General features: G+C 40.6%; 1 protein-coding gene across 1 annotated transcript in view; it reads left to right on the top strand.

Annotated features, from left to right (window-relative positions):
- Positions 1–22590, top strand: part of ryr1b (ryanodine receptor 1b (skeletal)) — a 98202-nt gene that overhangs the window by 61006 nt on the left and 14606 nt on the right. Inside the window, exons 56-86 of the mRNA XM_041994341.1 lie at positions 56–196; positions 792–869; positions 972–1047; positions 1133–1256; positions 1352–1467; positions 1550–1617; positions 1754–1875; positions 2127–2176; positions 4864–4924; positions 5009–5135; positions 5451–5559; positions 5654–5735; positions 5856–5986; positions 6092–6412; positions 6497–6737; positions 7307–7394; positions 9000–9092; positions 9461–9475; positions 10656–10826; positions 11346–11405; positions 11761–11895; positions 12007–12119; positions 12199–12295; positions 12400–12506; positions 12596–12647; positions 13764–13844; positions 16652–16751; positions 16843–16922; positions 19324–19400; positions 19486–19559; positions 19934–19951. Coding sequence (XP_041850275.1) covers positions 56–196; positions 792–869; positions 972–1047; positions 1133–1256; positions 1352–1467; positions 1550–1617; positions 1754–1875; positions 2127–2176; positions 4864–4924; positions 5009–5135; positions 5451–5559; positions 5654–5735; positions 5856–5986; positions 6092–6412; positions 6497–6737; positions 7307–7394; positions 9000–9092; positions 9461–9475; positions 10656–10826; positions 11346–11405; positions 11761–11895; positions 12007–12119; positions 12199–12295; positions 12400–12506; positions 12596–12647; positions 13764–13844; positions 16652–16751; positions 16843–16922; positions 19324–19400; positions 19486–19559; positions 19934–19951 — 3208 coding nt within the window. The remainder of the gene's footprint in view (positions 1–55; positions 197–791; positions 870–971; positions 1048–1132; positions 1257–1351; positions 1468–1549; positions 1618–1753; positions 1876–2126; positions 2177–4863; positions 4925–5008; positions 5136–5450; positions 5560–5653; positions 5736–5855; positions 5987–6091; positions 6413–6496; positions 6738–7306; positions 7395–8999; positions 9093–9460; positions 9476–10655; positions 10827–11345; positions 11406–11760; positions 11896–12006; positions 12120–12198; positions 12296–12399; positions 12507–12595; positions 12648–13763; positions 13845–16651; positions 16752–16842; positions 16923–19323; positions 19401–19485; positions 19560–19933; positions 19952–22590) is intronic.

Raw genomic sequence — 22590 nt, 5'->3', positions numbered from 1 at the left:
TGTCTCTAAAATCGGTTTTCTTAATATTTAAGTCTGTTTTCTCTTTGATTCTCAGGACAAGGAGATCTACCGTTGGCCCATTAAAGAATCCATCAAAGCCATGCTGGCGTGGGAGTGGACGCTGGAGAAAGCAAGGGATGGAGAAGGAGAGGTGGAGAAGAAGGCTGCAACACGCAAGATCTCCCAAACTGCTCAGGTACAGGAGGAAGGAGTAAATTTAAGTGGTGAAAGTAAAACAGAGGCGCTCTCAGTTAGAAATAAATAAAAATCTCTTTATTCATGAGTCGTCCTTCTACCATTTACTGACATCATGGGGGCAGAGAAGCCCAGACTTCTCTTTCCCTGGCCACCTCTTCCAGCTCTTCTGGGTGAATCCCAACACATTTCCAAGATGTAGTCTCTCCAGCATGTCCAGAGTCCTCTCCAGGGCCTCTTCACAGTAGGACGGGGCTGAAACGCCTCCCCAGGGATGCATTCAGGAAGCATTCTATCCAGATGCCTGAGCCACGTCATCTGGCTCCTCCGGATGTGGTGGAGAAACAGATCTCTGAGCTCGTCCTGGAAAAGTCATCCATTAATTCTGCCCAATAAATCTCTGAAGATAACCAGTGACAAAAGGCTGGCCCTAGCAGAGCCCAAACCTCACTGGAAAACTATCTGAGTTACAGCTGCCAATGGGTGGCCCTTACCAGGGAGGCCAATCAATTCTAAAAGTTTGTACCGGAGCTGGATGATTGCTGTGGTGCTCCTCCGTTTTGTCTGTGTACATTGGTTTTTGTTTCTGTCTTTAGGCCACTTATGATCCCAGTCATGGCTACAACCCTCAGCCAATAGACATCGCCGGGATGGCCCTGTCCAGAGAGCTGCAGGTATGCCTGTCGCTGCCCATATATCACGCCTGTAGGCATCACATTCTGCTTTAACATCTGTTGGAAACTGGGTAGATTCATGTTCTTACCCGCTCCTTGCAGTCTATGGCCGAGCAGCTGGCAGAGAACTACCACAACACCTGGGGCAGGAAGAAGAAGATGGAGCTACAGGCTAAAGGCAAGAGCTGATTCTGTTTTACTGTTCATCTTCTTTACTATTTAGCCTGCTCATTTTAATTAAAAATGTTTTGTTCTCTTGAAAGGTGGAGGCACCCACCCTTTGCTTGTACCATACGACACCCTGACGGCTAAGGAGAAGGCCCGGGACAGGGAGAAAGCCCAGGACCTGCTGAAGTTCCTCCAGCTCAACGGATATGCTGTGACAAGGTCGCCTCATGTTTTACATTTTACTCTCTGGGAGTCCTGTTGATACCTCTCTGTTAGCTTCTCTAACTCTGAATTAATCTGTTTTCTTTTCTCAGGGGTCTAAAGGACATGGAGCAGGATATTTCTTCCATTGAGAAGCGTTTTGCATATGGATTCCTTCAGAAGCTTCTCAAATGGATGGATATTGCCCAGGAGTTCATTGCTCATCTTGGTACCATGGTTTCTGAGGCTTATCACGATGGCAGTGCTAGACAGTGTACACAGATTCATTTTTATTTGGTCATTTTCAACAGAGGCTGTTGTTAGCAGTGGTCGAGTAGAGAAGTCGCCACATGAGCAGGAGATCAAATTCTTTGCCAAGGTGAGCTAACATGGGTCATGTGTTTGTCCAGATTTAAGGTGGTAAACACATTTTGATAGATAAGATTTTTGGTTTTTTGGATATCAGTCTGTTTACTGGCTTGACTTTGTCTTTAACCCTGGCTCTTCTTTTATAGATCCTCTTGCCACTGGTAAATCAGTACTTCAAGAACCACTGCCTGTACTTCCTCTCTACTCCTGCCAAACTACTGGGTAGTGGAGGCCATTCCTCCAACAAGGAGAAGGAGATGATTGCCAGGTATGTGTGTGAGAGACCAACTGGTTTCCTGCTTTACTTCTTGACTGTTTACCTTCCTTCTAGTAGTTAGTGTTACCGTGTCTGTCCTCTCCCTCTGCCATGTCCCTCCACATCTCCTGTTGTGCAAGATGCCTTATTTCCTCGATCTCCCTTTTGCTTTCTGTGTACTGGAAACATTTTTACTGCCCTTTCTCCCCCTTACCGTCCTTCCTCCTTCTCCCTTCCTTTCCTGTTTTCTCCTCCTACTTCAGTATCTTCTGTAAGTTGGCTGCTTTGGTGAGGCACAGAGTATCTCTTTTTGGTAAGGAACTTGCATGGTGTCGCCATCTTTATCCCTCCGTATGTTTGTTCCTGTTTAATTTCTCTTGATTTTATTCACCTCATCTACCTCTCTACCTTCCCATTTACATGCTAATGAGCAGTTTCATATAAGGTGGCTCTCATTTTGTCCTCCCACCTCACTGAGTCTTCTCATCTAGTGCTGTTCACTCTGTAGCTCAGCTCATGCTTGGCTTAATGTTTCTGCAGTCATGTGATTTAAAAGTTGTCTTGTTGCTTTTAAGGTCTAGGCTGAGTTTGATACGCAGAAAATAAGAGCATGAGTGTTTGTAGTGGTATGAGGTAACGCAGCTCTGCGATGTTTTCTCAGTCTGGCATATAAAAGGCAGAAGATGCTCTGTCTCGTTTTCCTCCACTTTACCACCATGTCTTTAATTGTCTCTTATTAGGCTAGGCGTCTGTGGACCATGACAAACATGAACAGAGAGCTTTTATTTGACTCATTTGTAGAGAAACGTTGTAGTAGCAGTGTTGGAGTCAAGAAATCTTTTTTATTAAGAGTATACACTCACTGGCCACTTTATGTACAACTTGCTAGTACCGAGTTGGACCTCCTGTTTCCTTCAGAGCTTCCTTAAGGCTCCTACAATCTGACGTCAGCTTCAGACACCGGTTGGCGGCGGTAATGCATCGCTTTACGTTGTTTCCAACCACCCAACATGCTTTCTTCAAAAGCTCATGCTATTTCTACCGTTGTCCTCATCTTAGTTTTTCTTGTTTTTTCTTCCTGTTCCTCTTCTTCTTCTCTGATGTCTTTCCTTCATTGGTGGTATCTGCTCAGCACTGCCACTGCAATTTCCAATGGTATTGCTCCATATTCTGCGTCAAGCGATGGAAAGCTAAGCTCCATGAAAACGAACCAAATTACGTCCATAACTGATGCAGCAGACGGACGAAACTGTTCGTTTGTCTGCATGTCCGTCTTCTGTGTCGAGCCTGAATGAGCCTTTAAAGGTACAGTTTGTACCTAAATCAAAAGTTGATAGAAAAATGTAATATATCAGTGTTTCTATTGGGATCTAATCACTTTACTAAAATAACTTATGCTTTACTCTCTTAGAATGAACCATCTATATCTACTTGCCATGGGTCCACATACATGGCAGCTTCCATATTTATGTCACCATTTTTACTACGGTGTCTGTGAATGGACAAACAACTGTGTGTGAAGGGAGAACTCTCTGAGCTTTAAAACTGTTTGGGATAAGCAACACCTTAAAAGGACCATAGATGTAAACAGTACATATGTACACAATGCTGAAGCAGTTACCTGTAGTGCAGTCATTGCTGCACCTGAGGCCACTGGATCCACTGACAGACTAAATCATGTTTATGTCGGGATGAATTTTGGCCACTGACGGCCACCGTCCATTCACAACTATTGGCACACATTTAGAGACAACGTAGTAAAAATGGTGGCACAAATATGGCATGTAAGTAAATATAAATGTCTCATTCTAAGAGAATGAAAACACATTTATTAAATGATTGGAAACCAATAGAAACAGTTTTTTATTGCTACATTTTTCTTCACTGACCTTTGATTTTATTACGTGTTGCCACCTTAATTCCTGGTGTCATAAAACAAGGTGTGAGAAAACTTCCTCAGAAGTTTTCTTCATATTCATCATGACAGCATCACACAGTTGCTGCAGGTTTGTCGGCTGCATCCATGATGAGAATCTCCCGTTCCACCACATCCCAAAGCTGCTCTACTGGACTGAGATCTGGTGGCTGTGGAGGCCGTTGGAGTCCAGTGAACTCATTGTCATGTTAAAGACACCACCCACTGGATATTTTCTCTTCTTCAGACCATTCTCTGTAAACTCTAGAGATGGTTGTGTGTGAAAATCCCAGTAGATCAGCAGTTTCTGAAATACTGAACCAACAACTATGACATATTCAAAGTCACTTTAATCCCCTTTCATTCTCATTCTGATGCTCAGTTTGAACTTCATCAAGTCGTCTTCATCATGTCTACATGACTAAGTGCTTTGAATGTCTGCCATGTGATTGGCTGATTGGATATTTGTCTTAAGCAATTGAATGTGGACCTGATAAAGTGGCTGGTGAGTGTTACAGTATTGAACAAAATGTATTGACCCATCATTCCTTGCTTCCAAGGAGCCAGACTCGTTATTTTTTTAAAGTGGTCTGAAGCAAAAGTTCTACAGACTTTCTGAAGACTTTTTCTCTCGTTACTGGAGTAGTGCCTTAATAATAAAAATAAAACTGAAAAAAGGCAGCGAACACTTTGGAGCTTTGGAAAGTGCTTCAAGAAGCCTGAAGAAAAAATACAAGAACAAAGTTTTGAATGTTGAAGAATTCAGCCAAAAAAAGACTTTGCAGACTTTATGTCATGTCTTCCTGGTACTATATAAAGAAATTAAGGCTGTCTCTGGACTTTCAACAGTCCTGCATGGTTTACAGAATTTGTGATTAATAAATCAAACAATTTTAAAAGATTTTGCTTCTTTTTTCTAACAAGCTGTACAGCTTTATAACCTGTTGACTGTTTTTAATACAGAGTTTTTTAGGTTATCTTTTTAGTTTTCTGGGTAAATTTCTTACCTTTCCTGGTAACTGAGCTCTTATAGAAAGCTGATATGTAGAAGAAGAAAGCAGTGATACAACTTGTGCTGTTTGCAGGAACGGATGCAGGTGCTGTGGTAAACTGTCTACACATTCTCTCACGGTCACTGGATGCCAGGTAACTGACCACCTTCTGGAAACAGAAAAACTTCTAAAATGATGAATCTTTTTGTTTTTAACATCCTGTGTTTTGTTTTGTAAGGACTGTTATGAAGTCTGGCCCTGAGATCGTGAAGGCAATCCTGCGGCAGTTCTTTGAGAGTGCTGCAGATGACATTGAGAAGATGGTGGAGAATCTGAAACTGGGCAAAGTGTCCAGTCGAAACCAGGTCAGACTGGTTCTGCCTTGGAGCAGCCGTGATGCTTCACACGTAACAAACAGAAAAAATCCTATTTGCTTGTTAGGAGGAGCATGTCAGAGCTGATGTCAGGAAGAAGGTTATCAAACATTAGTAATGCGGTATTAACTCATCTTCTGTGTATTTGCTTCGGCTTTTTTCTGTTTCTTCTCCTTCTTTTGCTGTTTCCTTTGCTCCTAATGGTGACTTAAATACTTGATTTTTTAGGGTTTAATCAATACCAGAGATGTATTTATTATTTATTTTATTTTATTTTAACTGACTTCTGTTGTTGCGCTTCTGTAGGTTAAAGGTGTGTCTCAGAACATCAACTACACCACCACCGCCTTACTGCCCGTCCTCACTTCGCTGTTTGACCACATCGCCCAGTTCCAGTTCGGAGATGACGTCATCTGTAAGTGAAGTTCTTCAGCCCAATAAATTAACAGTTTCTTATTCTGGACTTCCAGAGACAATAACTCAGGGCCTCTCTTGTTTGCATCTTTCAGTGGATGATCTGCAAATATCCTGCTATCGTTTGATGTGTAGTATCTACTCTCTGGGAACTGTGAAGACTCCACATGTAGAGAAGTAAGTTCACATCTTTTCTTCATAAAATTCACAGTAAAAACTAAGTTTTAAGTTTGGGGTTTTAATGCAAATGTTTCTCTGTTAGCTGGAAATATTAATGCTGAATTTTTTCCGGTGCAGACAACGTCCAGCTCTCGGCGAGTGCTTGGCCCACTTAGCAGCTGCGATGCCAGTAGCCTTCCTCGAGCCAGTACTGAATGAATTCAACTCGTTCTCCGTTTACACGACCAAGACTCCCCGCGAGAGAACCAGTGGGTTTCCTTGTCTTTTCTTTTGCTCCCCTCACATACATTGCATTTGACCCATCAAATTCATAAATTTTATAAAGCTAAATAATTTCTGTGTCTTCTACTCAGTTCTGGGGATCCCCAATCAAGTGGAAGAGCTGTGTCCTGACATCCCAGAGCTGGAGATCCTGATGAAGGAGATCCATGACCTGGCCGAGTCTGGAGCTCGCTACACAGAAATGCCACATGTGATTGAGATAACTCTGCCAATGCTGTGTAACTACCTCCCACGCTGGTGGGAGAGAGGCCCGGAGAACTTCCCTGAGCAGGAAGGCGAGCTGTGCACCGCCGTCACCTCCGAGCATCTCAACCAGCTGCTGGGCAGCATCATGAAGATCGTGGTCAACAACCTGGGTATTGATGAAGCCTCCTGGATGAAGAGATTAGCAGGTCAGCAGCAAAGTTTTACCATTTTTTTCTAAAGATATAAAGTAAATCTTGCTCAGTGTTAACATCAAGGACCGTGTCTTCCAGTTTTCTCCCAGCCCATCGTCAGCAGAGCCAAACCAGAGATGCTTAAATCCCACTTCATCCCCACCATGGAAAAACTAAAGAAGCGTGCAGGAAAGGTGGTGGCAGAGGAGGAACACCTGCGCATGGAGGGCAAAACAGAGGTGGACAGTGAAAATGGGACAATTCGGGATGAGTTTGCCGTGCTTTGTCGGGACTTGTACGCTCTCTACCCCTTACTCATCCGCTATGTGGACAATAACAGGTGGCTGCACTCACACATGCTTCGATAAATGAGGGGAACACACTTTTACTCCAGTGTTACTGGTTAATATGGACAGTGTTATTGTTTTAAATAGGGATGATGTAATTTTTCACTACAAAAGTTTAATTTAAGGAAAAAACTGTTTGCCTTTGTTTATACAACTCATTGAGGAATGGCGTCTCATTTTCAAGAGTGACCCGTCCACAAAGATACAATACAAGCAGCTGCAAACATACAGTACACCACAGACAAATAACATTCACATAAAAGTGCTTAATAATATGGATTTTAAAATTTAAAGCTTTAAAGTTTTTACAACTAAAATTGGGGTGAAAGATAAAATGTGATCTCAAACAGGGTCTCAGTGAGGTGATTTAACTTAATATGCATCGTATACTGTATATGTGTCATATACAGTCTGCCCCTACCTCATTCATTACACTCAAAACAAGATGACAAAGACATTTTTGACTGAATTAAATGTTGTAAGTCTTGGTTAGATACACCATCTTTTCAGGCTTGGACTTTAAGTCTTTGAGTATTTATCATTGCTGTTTCTTTGTCTAAAGGGCGAGGTGGTTGACTTGTCCAGATCCAGATTCAGAAGAACTTTTCAGGATGGTAGGAGAGGTGTTCATCTTCTGGTCTAAATCCCATGTAAGTATTCCATCATCTTTGGTCCCTTCAGATCACTGTGTTATGTTGTGTTAAGCTCTAATTTATTCACTTATTTCTTGTATTCAAAGGTAAAGTTTTTAACACTAAAAAAGCACCAGCAGTAATTTTAACCACTACATTTAAACCTCAGTTAATTCCCTTTATAAGTAAACAACTAAGATTTCATTAATTATAATCAATTGTTTTACTAAATGAACTATAAAGTAACAATTGTAGCCTCATTTGTCACATGAATATATAAAATCTAAACATTGGTTTGTGTAGCCTAAAAATAAATTAACAGGGTTGGAATAAGGTGATAGAGAACACACACAACATAAAAGTTAGTAACAAGAGCTAGCCTATATGCAAGAATATCTATGCAACCGTGACACACTACACTGTTTATTATGAGGCTAATAAAAGTCTTTAGAAGTGGCAGCCAGCACAGATCAGGTCTCCTCTCCTGCTGCAACTCCCACACAGGGCATTACAGCATCTGCAGCAGGTGCCAGAGTTTGCAGCTTCTCTGCAGCTGGTACAGCCTACTTCTTAAGCCTGGTACACACACAACGATTTTTGGGCTGTTTTTGTCCTGATTTTGCCTCTTCCCGACCTCGAATCATCATGAGGTTTCCCTGTACAGTCATCGTTTGGTCTGTGGTGCGTTACGATAATCCGCTCCAAAACGGATCGTAGCCGACAATCGGGAATGTTGAACATGTTCAATATTTCAGAGCCGATTTCTGAGGAGCGCCGAGGACTTGTGCGTTGTGACTGCGTGGATGGTGACGTGGTACGGAATGTAGCCAATCAGAGAGCGAACTGGCTGGGGAACAAGGAAGTAAATAAAGTCCATGTTCACGCCGCCTCCAGTCTGTTATTTTTTTCAGTTCTGGCTTTTTCTGTTAACAATAGTCCTAAGACCACCATCATTCCCTCGTCCTATATATCCTCTTCCATGCTGCGTGTTGTGTTTTCCGGTTGTTGCTATGTTTCTTCCTCTTCGTTTTTTGCCGGTTGTTGCTATGAGTTTTCTACGTGTCGACGTTTGTCCGGCTCGGAGGACTAGATTGTAGATGAGATGCAGGACAGCATCTTTAGGTGTGTGTTGTTCTGTGATTAGATTGTTGGCGCACACCACACACATTTTGATCAAAACTGTTTAATGCCTGACTTTTTATCTTCACATGTGAGGTCTCGAACCAAAAAAAAAGTTGTAAAATACTGTGTTGGGTGATCCCTGCATACCACCCTTTGCAGAATACATCCACATAATCTGGTCCAGAGTGCAGAGAAAGTAAAAACAGAACAGCACAAAATTTTTTAGGGTCAAAATGACCATGTGTGGCTGAAACAGGTCAAAATTATCATATTTTCTCTGTCCTTAAATATTAAAAATAGTTCCACTGACACAGGAAACAACAAGGCTTTATGATTTTATTTGACAAAGTTATTTAATATCAAATTTTTTAAAAAAAGGTTTAAAGTGACGTCTTGGCAGCACTAGTAATAAATTTATTAATATGGAAGCAAATTATTTTAAAACCCCACAACTGGCATCATAACACTGAACATATCCTTCTTTTATGTTGTGTTTTATAGAACTTTAAGAGGGAGGAGCAGAACTTTGTGGTGATGAATGAGATCAACAACATGTCCTTCCTCACTGCTGACAGTAAGAGCAAGATGAGCAAGGTAAAAGTGGACGAACAAGAAAAACAACAACACATTGCCTGTTACTCAGATGTTTGATTCACTACATTTGGAGCTGTAACCCATTATAAAACTAAACTCTAATAATTAATGTTTCACTAACGCCATTCTCAGCAGAATACAATCTCTCAGTTCTGTTATCTCATTTTCTTCCCTGTAAGTTGCTAAAGATCATCAGATAAATGATTGTTCAGTAAATCATATTCCAGAAATGTTACGTAATTCTGTCCCATAACTAACAGCATCTTTTTCCAGGACAAAGCCAGTGGCAGGATAGCGTTAAGCGCGCAGTGTTGCTAACTGTGTTTTCTCCTTATATCCTGTGTCGGGGTCGGACGGCGGGCCGCTAGGCTGGAGATGGAGAGGTTAGACTGTGTTTCTGCACGAGCGCTGTGCTGATCGCATGGCACCCTGAGTTTGGGAGGCCTTTCATCAAGCTCTTCCATGGACTCCCACAGTTCTTATAAACAAACAGACCCCATAACGCACACATGCATACACACAAAGTGGCTCATGAACATACAGTACGTGTTGCAGATTGAGCTGAAACTGTTTGTATTAGTGTTTTTTTTGTGAGGATGTGTGTGTTGTAGTGTGTGTGAGTTTGTGTGAGGAGGGGGGTCTGGGAAAGCTTGATGAAAGCTCTTTGCTGTAGATGGTAGTGGCCTGAGAGGTTTCATGGTGCTTGGCTGATCCTCCTGCAGCCGAGCACCATCACTCCTGGTTTTGTTTGATGGATAAACGTCCCTACCGGAGACAAACTGCCGAGCCGTTCAGTCTGTGATATTAAAATTTGGTCACTAATGCTTGATTTTCTTTCAGCTTTTGTGGTTAAGATACCTGCGCCGGGGGACTCTTCTCTTCTCAGCACAATATCTCACTCCCGGATCTGTTGGAGGGAAACAGCAGCTAGCTGTCCTCATACTTACTAACTGGACTTATTACTTCATGTCGTGCTCATTCACATCATTAAAATCGTTAAATAATTCAATATCTAATCACTGTTTGATGTTATAAGTTAAGGGGTATAAGTAAGAGGGTCATTGTACGGCCAGACAAGAGTCAGTAAGGAGTCCCGGCAGCCTCAGGGCAGGAGTGTGTGAGAAGAGCTCCAGGGCGATGGAGCTGGCCCCCGTAGACTAACAACGAGGCTTCATTAACCGGAGCTGATGCCGATGTGAAGCCCCTGAAACATGAGGCGTTAATGTTTGCAGGAAAATGTTGGTTTGTCTCATTTCAGCTGATAAATCTTTTCTTCTTCATCACTTCTGTCAGCATGTTGGTTGTTTAATCTCTTTCAATCAGACATTTTATCCTGTTCTGTTTTGTGTCAGTCATGAAGAAGGAAGAAAATACTCTTTTATTTTTTAAGTTTTGGCATCGGGACAAAATTAGGTAATTTGACTAGATGATTTTTTTTATTAAAAATGGAAAAGGGGTCTACTTCCTTCTTCACATGACAGTAATTTTAGAAGCCTCCAATGTCCCACAAACATTTTGGTGCCCCTTTACCAAATCTGACCTGAGGTTTTAAACTGTGTTCAGTCTGGAGGTTCGGAGCAGGAGCGTACCAAGAAGAAGCGGCGTGGGGATCGATACTCTGTGCAGACCTCCCTGATTGTAGCAGCGTTGAAGAAGATGCTCCCCATCGGCCTGAACATGTGCTCTCCTGCTGACCAGGAACTCATCAATCTGGCCAAGATCAGATACTCACTGGTACTTTGATGCTGATTAATGATTGTGCTTTTAATATATTCACTATGACTCTGTTGATGACAACGTCATTAAGTATAGTCAAGTAATTTATTTAATGTCCCTAATGGAAACGTGGGTCTTTAGATAAAAGCATTACAACCTAAAGCCCCCCTTCCCAAACAAAAAACATAATCTAAACCATCTCAATCTGACTGAGGATGTTGTCATTGAGGCCTTTATGTCTTTAAGACCAACTGGTTTCTTCAGACTGGAGCATATCATCTGTTAATGCTATGCTGTCTATTAATACTACCTGAAAGATGCATGTATATTATAAAAAGTATCAGTCCAAGCACAGAACCCTGAGGAACTCCATAACTTAGTGTGTTTGTCTGTGTGTTTGAGGAAAACTCGTCATTTGTATGAACAAACTAAAATCTGTCAGATATAGAGCTAATTTTCTTTTACATGTTGTACTAGTAACAAAAACATGACGTTGCTCTTGAAGTAACTTAAATGATAAATCTTCTATCTTTGTAGAAAGACACAGATGAAGAGGTGAGGGAGTTCTTGCACAACAACATGCATCTGCAAGGCAAGGTGAGTAGATTTTTGTTAATATTGTGTATTTAATTAACTATTTATTTGTTCCCAAGCAGGAAGTGAAAAGGTCCAGAGAGCAGCATCATTACACTAAACAAGAAAAACACGTGCAAAGTGTAAAAGACTATCCGTACATATCAATAAACAAGAGAAATTGAAACTGCCACCGACAAGTGTTTGTGCTACTGGCTTCAGAAGAATCGTCTCTTTTTTGCATATGAGAAGATTAAACCAAGTTTATGAATGAGACTTTCTTTTTGTATAATTAGATTTTGTGGTTTTTAAAAGTACTTTTGTTGATTCTGTCTCAAATTTTTAGAAAAGCTAATAAATATTCAAAATTTGAGTTTAGGTGGAAGACCCAGCTATGCGCTGGCAGATGTCTCTTTATAAGGAGAGGTCTGGAAAGGCTGAAGATGCCGAGGATCCTGAGAAGGTGGTGAAAAGGGTCCAAGAGGTGTCAGCGGTCCTTTACCACATTGAGGTGGTGAGTAAACACGACCAGCTCAGGTGCCCTTCAAGCAGATGCATATTTGTTTGCATAACTTTGATTGAAAGCTGTTTTATGGTTTATTTAGTAGATGTTTTTATGCTTCAGACTGAGCATCCCTTCAAGTCAAAGAAAATGGTGTGGCACAAGCTGCTGTCGAAGCAGCGTCGCAGGGCGGTGGTGGCCTGTTTCAGGATGACACCCTTGTACAACATCCCCAAGTAAGGATTACCATGAGGGTTCATAACAAATGATCTAGATAACCCTCCCTAAGTCTCAGTTTCCTCATATTTTTTTTAGGCACAGGGCAACCAACATGTTCTTGAATGCCTACAAGCGTAACTGGTTAGAAACTGAGGGTTACTCGTTTGAAGACAAGATGATTGATGACCTATCAGTGAGTAGTAAAACCTCTCCCGACTCTGAGGCGAGAAGCTCATCATTGCCGTTGAGCTGTGCATGTTTTACTGTTTATACTAAAGGTTTATCTCCAATAACTAGAAAGCCTTGGAGGAAGAGGAGGAAGAGGAAGAGGAGACCGAGACAAAACCCGACCCCCTTCATCAGCTGATTCTTCATTTCAGCCGCACGGCTCTCACAGAAAAGACGTAAGAACGTGTTGTTTCTGCAACTTCTCAGCTTTGTCAGCTGTCCCACAGTCGCTCTCTCTGAATCCTGTTTCTGCTTATCGTTGCAGTAAACTTGACATTGACCATCTTTATATGTCATATGCTGATATTATGGCAAAGGTAAGTCCTTTTAGTCACTGAGCAGCGTCTTCCCATTTGCCCTCTTGGCCCCACCCCTCCATCTTAAAGGGATAATGTGCTACTTTTCATTCACACTGTAAAAATAAGCTATCTTAAGATAAGGGAATAAAAGCACTTAACTTAAAAAGATTCAAACAATAACCAAGTTAAATAATCTGCCAGTGCAGTGAGATAATTACACTCGGTAAGATTTCCTGAAATAAAAAAAGTATCCAGACTCAGGTTTATGAGATTTAAATAGTTCTTTGAATCCATTATTCATTCATTCCACATTACCACACTGGTATAAAGCTACCTGTCCACCAGTCTGACCCCGGAGCTGTAGGGGTGTTTTGTGGAAATGTGCTACCTTGTTAAAACATCCTACCACAGGCTGAATTTTTAGGTATATCTGTACATCAGTGCTATCTTCAGAAAAAAATATTTGTTATACAATTAAACTAATATAGGACATGTAGGATCTTAAGAAACAACATCACAGGTGCTCAAAAATTAAATTGTGAATAAATTTATGCAGGTAGGATGATTCAGCAGTAAGTCAAAATGAGAGAGAAGCATTGGCAGGATAGTTTTGAGGTTGTTTTTCTTAATAAAGGACTTTTTAAAACTTGTTTTAAGATATCTCTCACTTTTTAAAAGGCTAGGACATTTTTCTTTTCAGGAAATCTTGCAGTTTTTTTTTTATCTGAAGATACAGGTCTTAAATGAAGGTTTTCACAGCTAAAATTGGGTGTGAAAACACCCTGAAAACAATATGATCTTAAACAATGTCTCAATTAGATGATTTAACTTAATATACATGTTACAACATAACACAGAGACCTGACATAAACTCTCACATAAACATGATTTACAGTTCTGCTCTTGCCTTGTATATCGCTCAGAAAACAAAATCAAAAAGACGTTTTGGCTGAATATAAGGTTGTAAGACTTGATTAGACAGAAGGAGTGATGAGTATTTAGATGATCCTTGATTCCCAGAAGAAACGAAGGGATGGAGTCAAGGGAGAAACTGGGACTGAGGAGAAATTTCTGTTTTCGGTGCAATAAATCTGTTATAACCTGAATCTGTGACCTTCTTTTGTCTTCCTTCAGAGCTGCCACATTGGTGAGGAGGACGAAGGGGGAGAACAAGAGGGGGAGGAGCCATCCTTTGAGGTGCGACAGACAGAGATGGTATGGGGGGACCAGGGGAGGGGAGACAGGGGAGTCAGCGGAGAAGCAGCTCCCCACGCCACACCCTGACATCACACTCGGCACACCCCCCCACCCTACTCTTTACACAGCATATCTCCTTATCTTTTCTTTTCCTGTTCCCGCCTTCCTCTCGTTCGCTCACACCACCCGTCTACTTCCTGCAGTGGTGGACTGACCTGTGCATGCCTTTGCTGGACTCAATTTGTTCCTGAATTGCATGATTTGAGTGCAGAGAGATGGTGCAGCTAAAGACAACTAAATTAAATCCAGGACAAAACAAACCACTTAGTCTTAAATAGTTGGTAAATCTCACACTTTCCAAGTCTGGTGAGTTTATTTTGCCTCAAAAGCCCGGTTTGGAAACTGTGATGCTGTAACTCCATTCCCTTTCCTGGAAGGTAACATTACACCCATCTGATTTGTAGTTTCATGGTTATTTTCTGAGCAGAATGTCATTAGTATGGATTTTAAAACTTTATGTACTTAAAAATGGAGGCTGTCCTCCTCCCTTTCTAGCTGTAAACATATAACTTCCACGTTCGATTTGAGCGTAAACTTATAGGAAATGTGATGCTGCCTTTCACGACTTAACTAAGTAGCAGTTTTTAGAAAATGATAAAGGTTAAGCCATGCAACAGGTTTCCTAACTGTAAATAAGCTCCTGTGTTGATTTTGTGTGCTTGTGGTGAGTCTTCTCCAGACTTGCACCAACCCCTCTTGACTTACACCTCCTGTAACACCTTGTTAATTTATTCACCTAGTATTTGTACTTCCAGTTCTAACAGTTGATAACTAACTGGTTTTGTTTGAATTTACTTTGAATTGGACGACGCTAACAGATCTTCCTCTCTGTGCTCACCGAGAACTACAGTAAAAGCCTGCACAGACCAAGCCCAGACACATACATGCTAGCATAGACTTGAACCACCTCACGTGCACGCATACAGACAAGCACACATTCACTTTCATGGCTGAGTCTACTACAACTTAAGAAGGTACATAACAATGAGCAGAGCCTCTGTAACCAGAGGAAAGTTGACGCTGCATCTTTTACATGTCAGGCTTACAAGGGAGGGGGGGCGGAGGGAGGGGTAATTGTTGTTCTGTGTGCTTTGGGAGGGGCTTTATGCATGGTGTGAAGTGGGTGGGTCAGACCTAACCTCTTTTGTCAACAGGATGGTTGATTGTAGCAGCTGTGATGTGATGTGGGAGCAGGGAAGTCCTGCAGCATTCTGCACCTGGAAGGTTTATACAGTTTAGTCTGTATAAGTGTGTGTTATCATTTTTTAGCAGGAAATGTTTTATTTTAAGTATTCAGAAGGTGAATATTATCTACGACCACATGTAAAACTGTTGGATAAGACAGATCCCCTGTGAAGTTATTACATCTAATTCAGCTCAACCATGCAGCTGCAATGTGAAAAAAAAGCCTAAACAGCTTCATCAGTTTAAGATTTCTGGTTTTAACCAAGAGTGAAAGGACCAGACAGAATGAAGGAGAGCTGGATGGATGAACAGATGGACAGACAGAAAGGGAGGATGTGAGGAATTAGGAAGAATGTTTTGATCTATTGATGGATGATATGGAAGGGAGGATGAGCGAAAGCATAGATGGATGGAGGTAAAGAAGACTGGGTTTTAAGATCTGAAGGCAAACAGTGAAGCTGATATGAGAAGGTGTGTGAGGCTATTAGAAGAGTGACTGAGCTATTTTACTGCTTCCAAACCAAACAACCTAGTTAAGTTTGTTTTACGTTTATTTCTTTCCATCAGTTTCCTCATATTGGATAGTTGAATAGACAGCAGGCTGCAGATACGTGCAGCTGCTGCAAGTAACCTTGGAAACAGGAGGTAAAAACCTGAGACAGAGCCATGAAGTTAAACCAGAAAGTAGAACCAGCCTAAACTGTTCTATTGGTTGCAGAAGTTGCATGATGTGTTACTCAGAAAAACCGCTGTTGCTTTCAAGGAAGACTGTGTGATGTGTGTGTTATGCTCTGGGTGTTTACTGCCAACGTGAGTTTGCACCTTTGGAGGATGTAAAAGCTGGAATAACTGCCTCCATGACTAATACACACTGTGAGAAAGAGGATGAGTGTGACTTGAACGATGCAAGGTTTAATCCAGGGTTTATCTAAATTTAATCCAGATTTAATCAAAGTTTAATCCAGGTTTAATGCAGGGTTAAACCAAGTTTAACCCAGGATTAATCTAGGTCTTGAGTTTTGATTTAAAAAGCGGAAATGAATCAGTGTTGCAGAGGTCGAGGGAAGAGCATTTTATAATTAGATTTATTTTGATTATTTTAAAGGTACAAGGTAAAGTGTACAAAAAGAACTATAACATAAGTGATGTTACAAATGTTTCTTTTTATACTTTTATTGTAGTGATGGGAATGCTATTTTTTCAAAATATATTTTCTAATTTATTTATTTGTATAATTTATTTTTAAATGAGGAAATAAAAGAATAAGGGGGGGGGGAATTAAAGAAAGAAAAATAAGTAACATTTGAATAACTAAAAAAATGTAATTTACATACAATAAATAAGGAAATTGATAAAAAAAATATATAATATACATTGAATTTTTAATCTCTTTATATTTTCCCATTCTTTATTTGTAGTGAGAAAATACTACTGCAGTTAGAGGAAACTGAAGTAATATGAGCTAACTAGCTTTAGCTTTTGTATTGTGTGAGTGTGTGTGCGTGAGTGTGTGTGAATGTGGGGGGCAGTGCAGTTTGTGTTGGCAGGGTTACAAGTGTGTCCCACTTATCTGCTCACAGGAAAAGGAGATGGAGAAACAGCGGCTTCTGTACCAGCAGTCCCGTCTACACGACCGTGGGGCTGCAGAGATGGTGCTGCAGATGATCAGCGCCTGTAAAGGTAGCTGCTACACGCTGGATGAACCTTCTCACACACACACTCGCATCCATCTGAAGACGCCTCAAACAGCCCCCATCTCTTGTTGTTTTAGGCGAACCTGGAGTCATGGTTTCTTCCACACTTAAACTGGGAATCTCCATCCTCAATGGAGGCAACAGTGATGTACAGCAGGTAAAGAAACCCAACCGCAACTAAACTGGAATGTGAAGCCAAACGAAAGTTACTGCACTTTAATCCAGATCACACATTAATAATACAGTACAATGCAAACGTGTACAACTATTCTTCATTTATGAAATTAGTGCTAGGATCTTTTGAAGAATGAAAACATAAATGGAAATGCAGTTTTATCTCTCTTAGACAAGTTTTCTCTCATTAGTAGTGTTCAGGTATGATTCTCCAGGCCTCTTAAAAGACTTTTCTGAAGCTCTTCTTTGGAAAGTGATTTTCCTCAGAATTTTTAGTAATTTTTTACCAGTTTCCCTGCGGTGGTTCCCTATAGTTAATTTTATTGAATATTAACTCTTGATTAGTTGTTAATATCTAAACTAGCTCCCACCAGTCCTCAGAGTGGTCTTCTTCTTCTTGAAGGACTTTCCAAAGCTCTTCTCTTCTCCGTTCTCCGTCCAGATGATCCCACACTGCATCAGTAATGTTGAAGTCTAGACTAGGAAGATCCATCCCTCCATCAGACCAGTTGCAGCTGATTTTCAGTCCAGTTCTTGTGTTACATACCTCAGTCCTTTCTCCCTGTTTCCCTTCCTTAAGAACGGCTTCTAGACAGCCACCCTTCCATAGAGACTATTTCTACTGCTTCTACTACTGCTTCCATGCAGTATTGTTTTCGTCAACGATGACGATGACAAATTTTTTTAGTTGACGAACGTTTTTTTCATGACAATAACGAGACGGTGACGAGCTAAAACTGGCTCTCTGATGATGAAAACAGGACGAAACGTTTGTGAGATTTCGTTGACGAGACAAGATTAAAATGCTCAAGAGCTGATTGTCCGACATTAAAATACACGACATTTCTGCCTGTTGTGAGCTCAATCTGTCAGTCAGCAATGCTGCTGCACCTTGGCCACGCCCACCACCAAACATGCAGCGCACACACACAGACAAGCAGTTTATTCATTCATAGATGAATCATGGCGGCGCTGTGGACGAAGGGACATATTTTAACTATAATCCATCATAATTTCACTGGCAGACCAGGTCAAGTTGAGCTTGTGTTCCTCATCCATTATTCAGATTTTGGGCATGTGTATGTTCAGGGTGTGATTTTACACTTTAGAACATTCTCAGAAATAAAGCCACAGTTACCAAAGTAAGAATGTTGTTGCTCTTTGCTTTTTTGGAGTAATGGATTCTACAGTTAGCACTTTATCTGTGTAAAGCATCACCCTAAGTAGATCAGAAAGTATCTGCTGTTGGTTGGGAAACCTTCTAAGTCTAAAACCATTCCTTTTCATTTTTTAATTGTTGATGAAAATAACCAAACAACAAGCTCACAATGTGTTGCTATATGTCGAACTGTTGTTTTCTTGTGTGACATTTTTGTGTGATGAAGTAGGGCATCAATTCATGAAAAAGCTGAAATATAGAAATAAAAGTTTCTGACCAACAGCAGTTAAGTAAAACACGGCAGCATTGCATCCCTGTTGATGGGAAAGTCAGTCTGGTAAAGGATCTGGTTTTATGTAAAAGCTTTAAGGTTAACTTGTTTTATGAATTGCAATACTTGTTATATCCTGTCAACCTTGATTCCACTTTTTAATACGTATCATTGACCTAAATTAGTTTGTTAAAAGATTAATACTTTTTTTTGACAATAACTAGACCAAAACTATCAAATTTAGAAATGGTTAAAACGTGACTAAAACTAATAAGCATTTTCGTCATGACGACTAAAACTAAGACTAAAACTGAGGTGCCTGCCAAAAACAACACTGCTTCCATGGCAACAGTAGACAGATCAACTGAAGGTCTGGATGCATCTCTCGGGTCCTGGTTCAAGTCTTTGCTGGATTTGTTCCTAAATCATCAGGACACCACTTTCAGTTCTTCTACTGTAGATTATTTTTTAGGCCTGATAAATAAGTTTTTTCCTCCACTCCAACTTTTTATAGACACACCATGATGCGTTTGCAACTAAGAGGTCATTTGAGAATCACCTTATTGCTGCAAAAATACAATTTTATTTCTCTCTAAGTTTGCACCCAAAAAAAGAAGGTAAACAAATGAAATGTTTTTCAGGCAGGTTGCCCCTAACAACGCTAAGTTGTCTGTTTTGTGCCTTTTTTGTGCTTGAAGTTGAGCATTAGTGTTAAAATGAACATAACACAAAAATCCTCTGAAGATGGTCCGGTACAATGACTGGACTGAAAAAGCCGAAAATGTCCAAAAGAAACCTTCAGAAAACCTGGAGAACTGTTGCTGAAGACCACTTTTAAAGATGACAAGAAAGTCTGTCTGCTTCAAGCTAACTCTAAAACAATAACAGGTGACTGAAGAGTTAGAAAAGTACTGTTTTTCTCTGATTGTGTGTTTGTTTTCTGCCCGTATGCAGAGAATGCTGGACTATTTGAAGGATAAAAAGGATGTGGGATTCTTCCTTAGCGTTCAGGCTCTGATGCAGACCTGCAGGTCCTTCTCATTTCTCTTGTTAACTTGATTGATGCTAAAAGAAGCAGCTGTAAGTGAAGCTTCATGTATTCTTATATGTTGACAGTGTTTTGGACTTGAATGCATTTGAGAGGCAGAACAAAGCAGAGGGACTTGGGATGGTTTCAGAGGAGGGCACTAGTAAGTATGGTTTAATAGAAACACACATTCGGCCTAATATCTCTACTGATGTATTTTGCATTGTGATATAATGTGACATTTTCCCAGCTCCTGTAATATGTTGTAATGTGCATCAGTCTGAGTGTGCCTGTTTGTGGATGCCTGGTTGCAGATATGTTGTCATGAAAGAGTCATAGAGCCATGACACATGTGTATAAGTCCCAGCATTTTGACTGTTTTTGTATGAAACTGTGTATCATCCACTGACAGTAATGAGATTTCTGGACTCACTTCGTCTCTCTTTGTTTTTCTCTCCCCCACATCTTGTTCACTTTACCCAATTCAACCTTTTTTGTCCCTCCTACACATCAATTTGCTGCTCTCATGGTTCTCAGATATGAAGCTAGAACGTGGTAAATGAAACTTTGCTGTTGTATCTTTTCTTTCTTTTCCCCCTCTCCTCTCTGTCTCTCAGACCTCTCTCTCCCTGTCTGTCTCCTAATCACCTGACTAGTCTTTTTCTTGCTGTGAGCTTAATATGCATTTCATTTCACACTCAAGGACTAAATTCAATTAAGCTCTTCAGTCACCTTCTTGCTGTTGCATCTCAATGCAAAGCTTGTGGTGATACACATGCTGCTGAAGTCATGTGCTTCTTTCCCACTGAAGTGATTGCAAAGTTTAATTTTCATCCTTGAGTATTTTATCACAGATCTACTGTAACTCCGACAATCTCACTGTCTCGGCTGATGGACAGGAGGGAGGAACAGTAACTTTAGCCTTTGTCTCCTGCTTTTTACGCTCATAGACTGACTCCTGGAAATGAATTGCCGCAGCAATAGGAACTATTCAGGCACCTGTATGTCTCATTTTGCATCTTTCAAATTCTCACCCTCAGGTTGACCCTCAAAGCTAACCTATCTGAGGAAATCTGCACATAAATCCTCATTTTAACCTCTGATCATTCCTAATTAATCCTGTTTGACCTCAACAGCGTTAGCATTAGACATTTACGTGGAATACCAGATATGACATCAAATCAGGAACTTGGAACATTTTGAAGAATGTAAATAAAAAAAAACAAAGCAGTGATTCCAACATTTACTTTCATTTTATTGTTGGCAGTATAAACCTAAGATATTTAAAGTTCAGTCAACTTTCTGTTTCTAGCTTTTTTTCAACCTTTAAAGTTTAAACTGACATTTATAAGTGTAACTTTTACAGATCTATGATGAATGATGGCTGTTAAAGGCAAAGTCTCTGATGTATTTTGGTCCTAAACCATTCAGAGCTTTATAGACCAGCAGCAGAACTTTAAAGTCTGTCGGCTGTAGCTCAGGAGGAAGAGCAGTCATCTTCGAACTGGAAGGTCAGTGGATTGATTCCAGTCTTTCACTGACTACATGTGGAAGTGTCCTTGTGCCTATCGGGGTATGACTGTGTGTGTGAATGGGTGAATGTGATATGTAGTGTGAAGTGCTTTGAGTGGTCAAGCTGACTGGAAAAGTGCTGAATAAGTAGTAAGTCCAAGTCCATATTCTCTGATGGACAGGCAGGTGGTGTGAAGACCTCAGAGCTGGACTCATGTGGTCTACTTTTGGAAATTTGGACTTCAGTTCTAACCTCATTAATTAGATTAGAACGTAACAGTCTGCTGTTACACTTTGGATGACGCAGTGATCATGTTTGCGCTGGACCCTTAAATCAGACACAGTAACTTTATTCGCCCTGCAGTTCAAATAAATAATTTTAATAAGTGTGATACACACACGAACATGCACTGTGTACAGGCAGAGGATGAAGTTGCTCAGAACTGTGCCGCATTGCTACTGCATTTACAACAATAAATAGGCTTTATTAGGATCATTGGTCTGCATCTGGGTCTGAATGAGTACAACTAACTATGGGCCTCTGCCCAACGTCGTCAATCCTGATATTCATGCTGCTGTCAGTGCAGTGTCCGCAGACGGCAGCAGATTCCAGGTTGCCACTGCAAACATGGTTCCAATGCAAGATGGCGTCCGTCAGATTTCTCTGTATAATCAGTGCCAATGTGCCATCAAAACAAGCCAGAAACGGTGAGTTTTAGAGTGTAACAAAATCAAATGTCAACGACAGAAAAGATATATGATTAAAAACAGTTTCTAATGGAAAAGGAAAAAGAAGGAACATCAGATAAAACATTATTATAGTATTGTGATCCAGTTTAAAAAAATCAAGCTTAAAGGAAACTGTCCAGAAGTTCTGCAGAACTCTGATGTTCTCAGCACCGCACCCCCCAGCAGCGGTTAATTCTGCAGCCATCTTGCTTCTTACCTGACTCAGCTCTCTAAAAGTAGGTCCTATGTTGACTCCTGTCTTAGATGTCAGGAATTTTACACATTGTACCTTTAAAGTCTGAACATTTCAGACAGCACTGCTTTCTGCTGTCTGAGTGATCAAAGATCACTTGTACCCAATTTGAGCTTCATTGCCAAGACACAACAGGACCAATTGGGGGTTCATACTGCCTGCAATGAAGTAAAAGTCCAACAAATTGTGAGAAACACAGATTTTTATCTGTTTTATGCTGGTTATGTTTTTTATTTACATTTTTCTATGCTGTCCCAAGTTTTCTGCTTTGGTGTTGTATTTAATTGTGTTTTGTTTGACTCTTCAGGACCTCCTACATCACAATGCTGTCAGCTACTGGTGATGGTTACAGCATTTGTCTCCTCAGTTTTATAACAGTAGTCCCATGAGGGACAAAGGTGCCATCTTCTTCTTAATGTGTACAGAATTAGATGCTTCAGATTAAATTGTAGTGATGAAATTAAAAACTCTATGATGTATGTGTAATTATGAAATAATATGTGGTGATAAGGTGGTGACTGCTGGATGGGATGCTTTTCTCACCACAGATGTGGGATTATTTAACTGTAGTCAGTATGATAGCATATTTCTCCCCATCCCTGTGTCCATGATTATTGGTATAGAAAAATCTAAAAACCCAGCACCCCCGCCCGCCAGCGCTTGGTTCCACTTCATGTGAAGTGACGAATAAAGCATGTTT

The sequence above is a fragment of the Melanotaenia boesemani genome, chromosome 9 (genome assembly GCF_017639745.1).
Source record: "Melanotaenia boesemani isolate fMelBoe1 chromosome 9, fMelBoe1.pri, whole genome shotgun sequence".
In the NCBI taxonomy this organism is placed as follows: domain Eukaryota; kingdom Metazoa; phylum Chordata; class Actinopteri; order Atheriniformes; family Melanotaeniidae; genus Melanotaenia; species Melanotaenia boesemani.
This window is presented reverse-complemented; position numbering and strand designations above follow the sequence as displayed.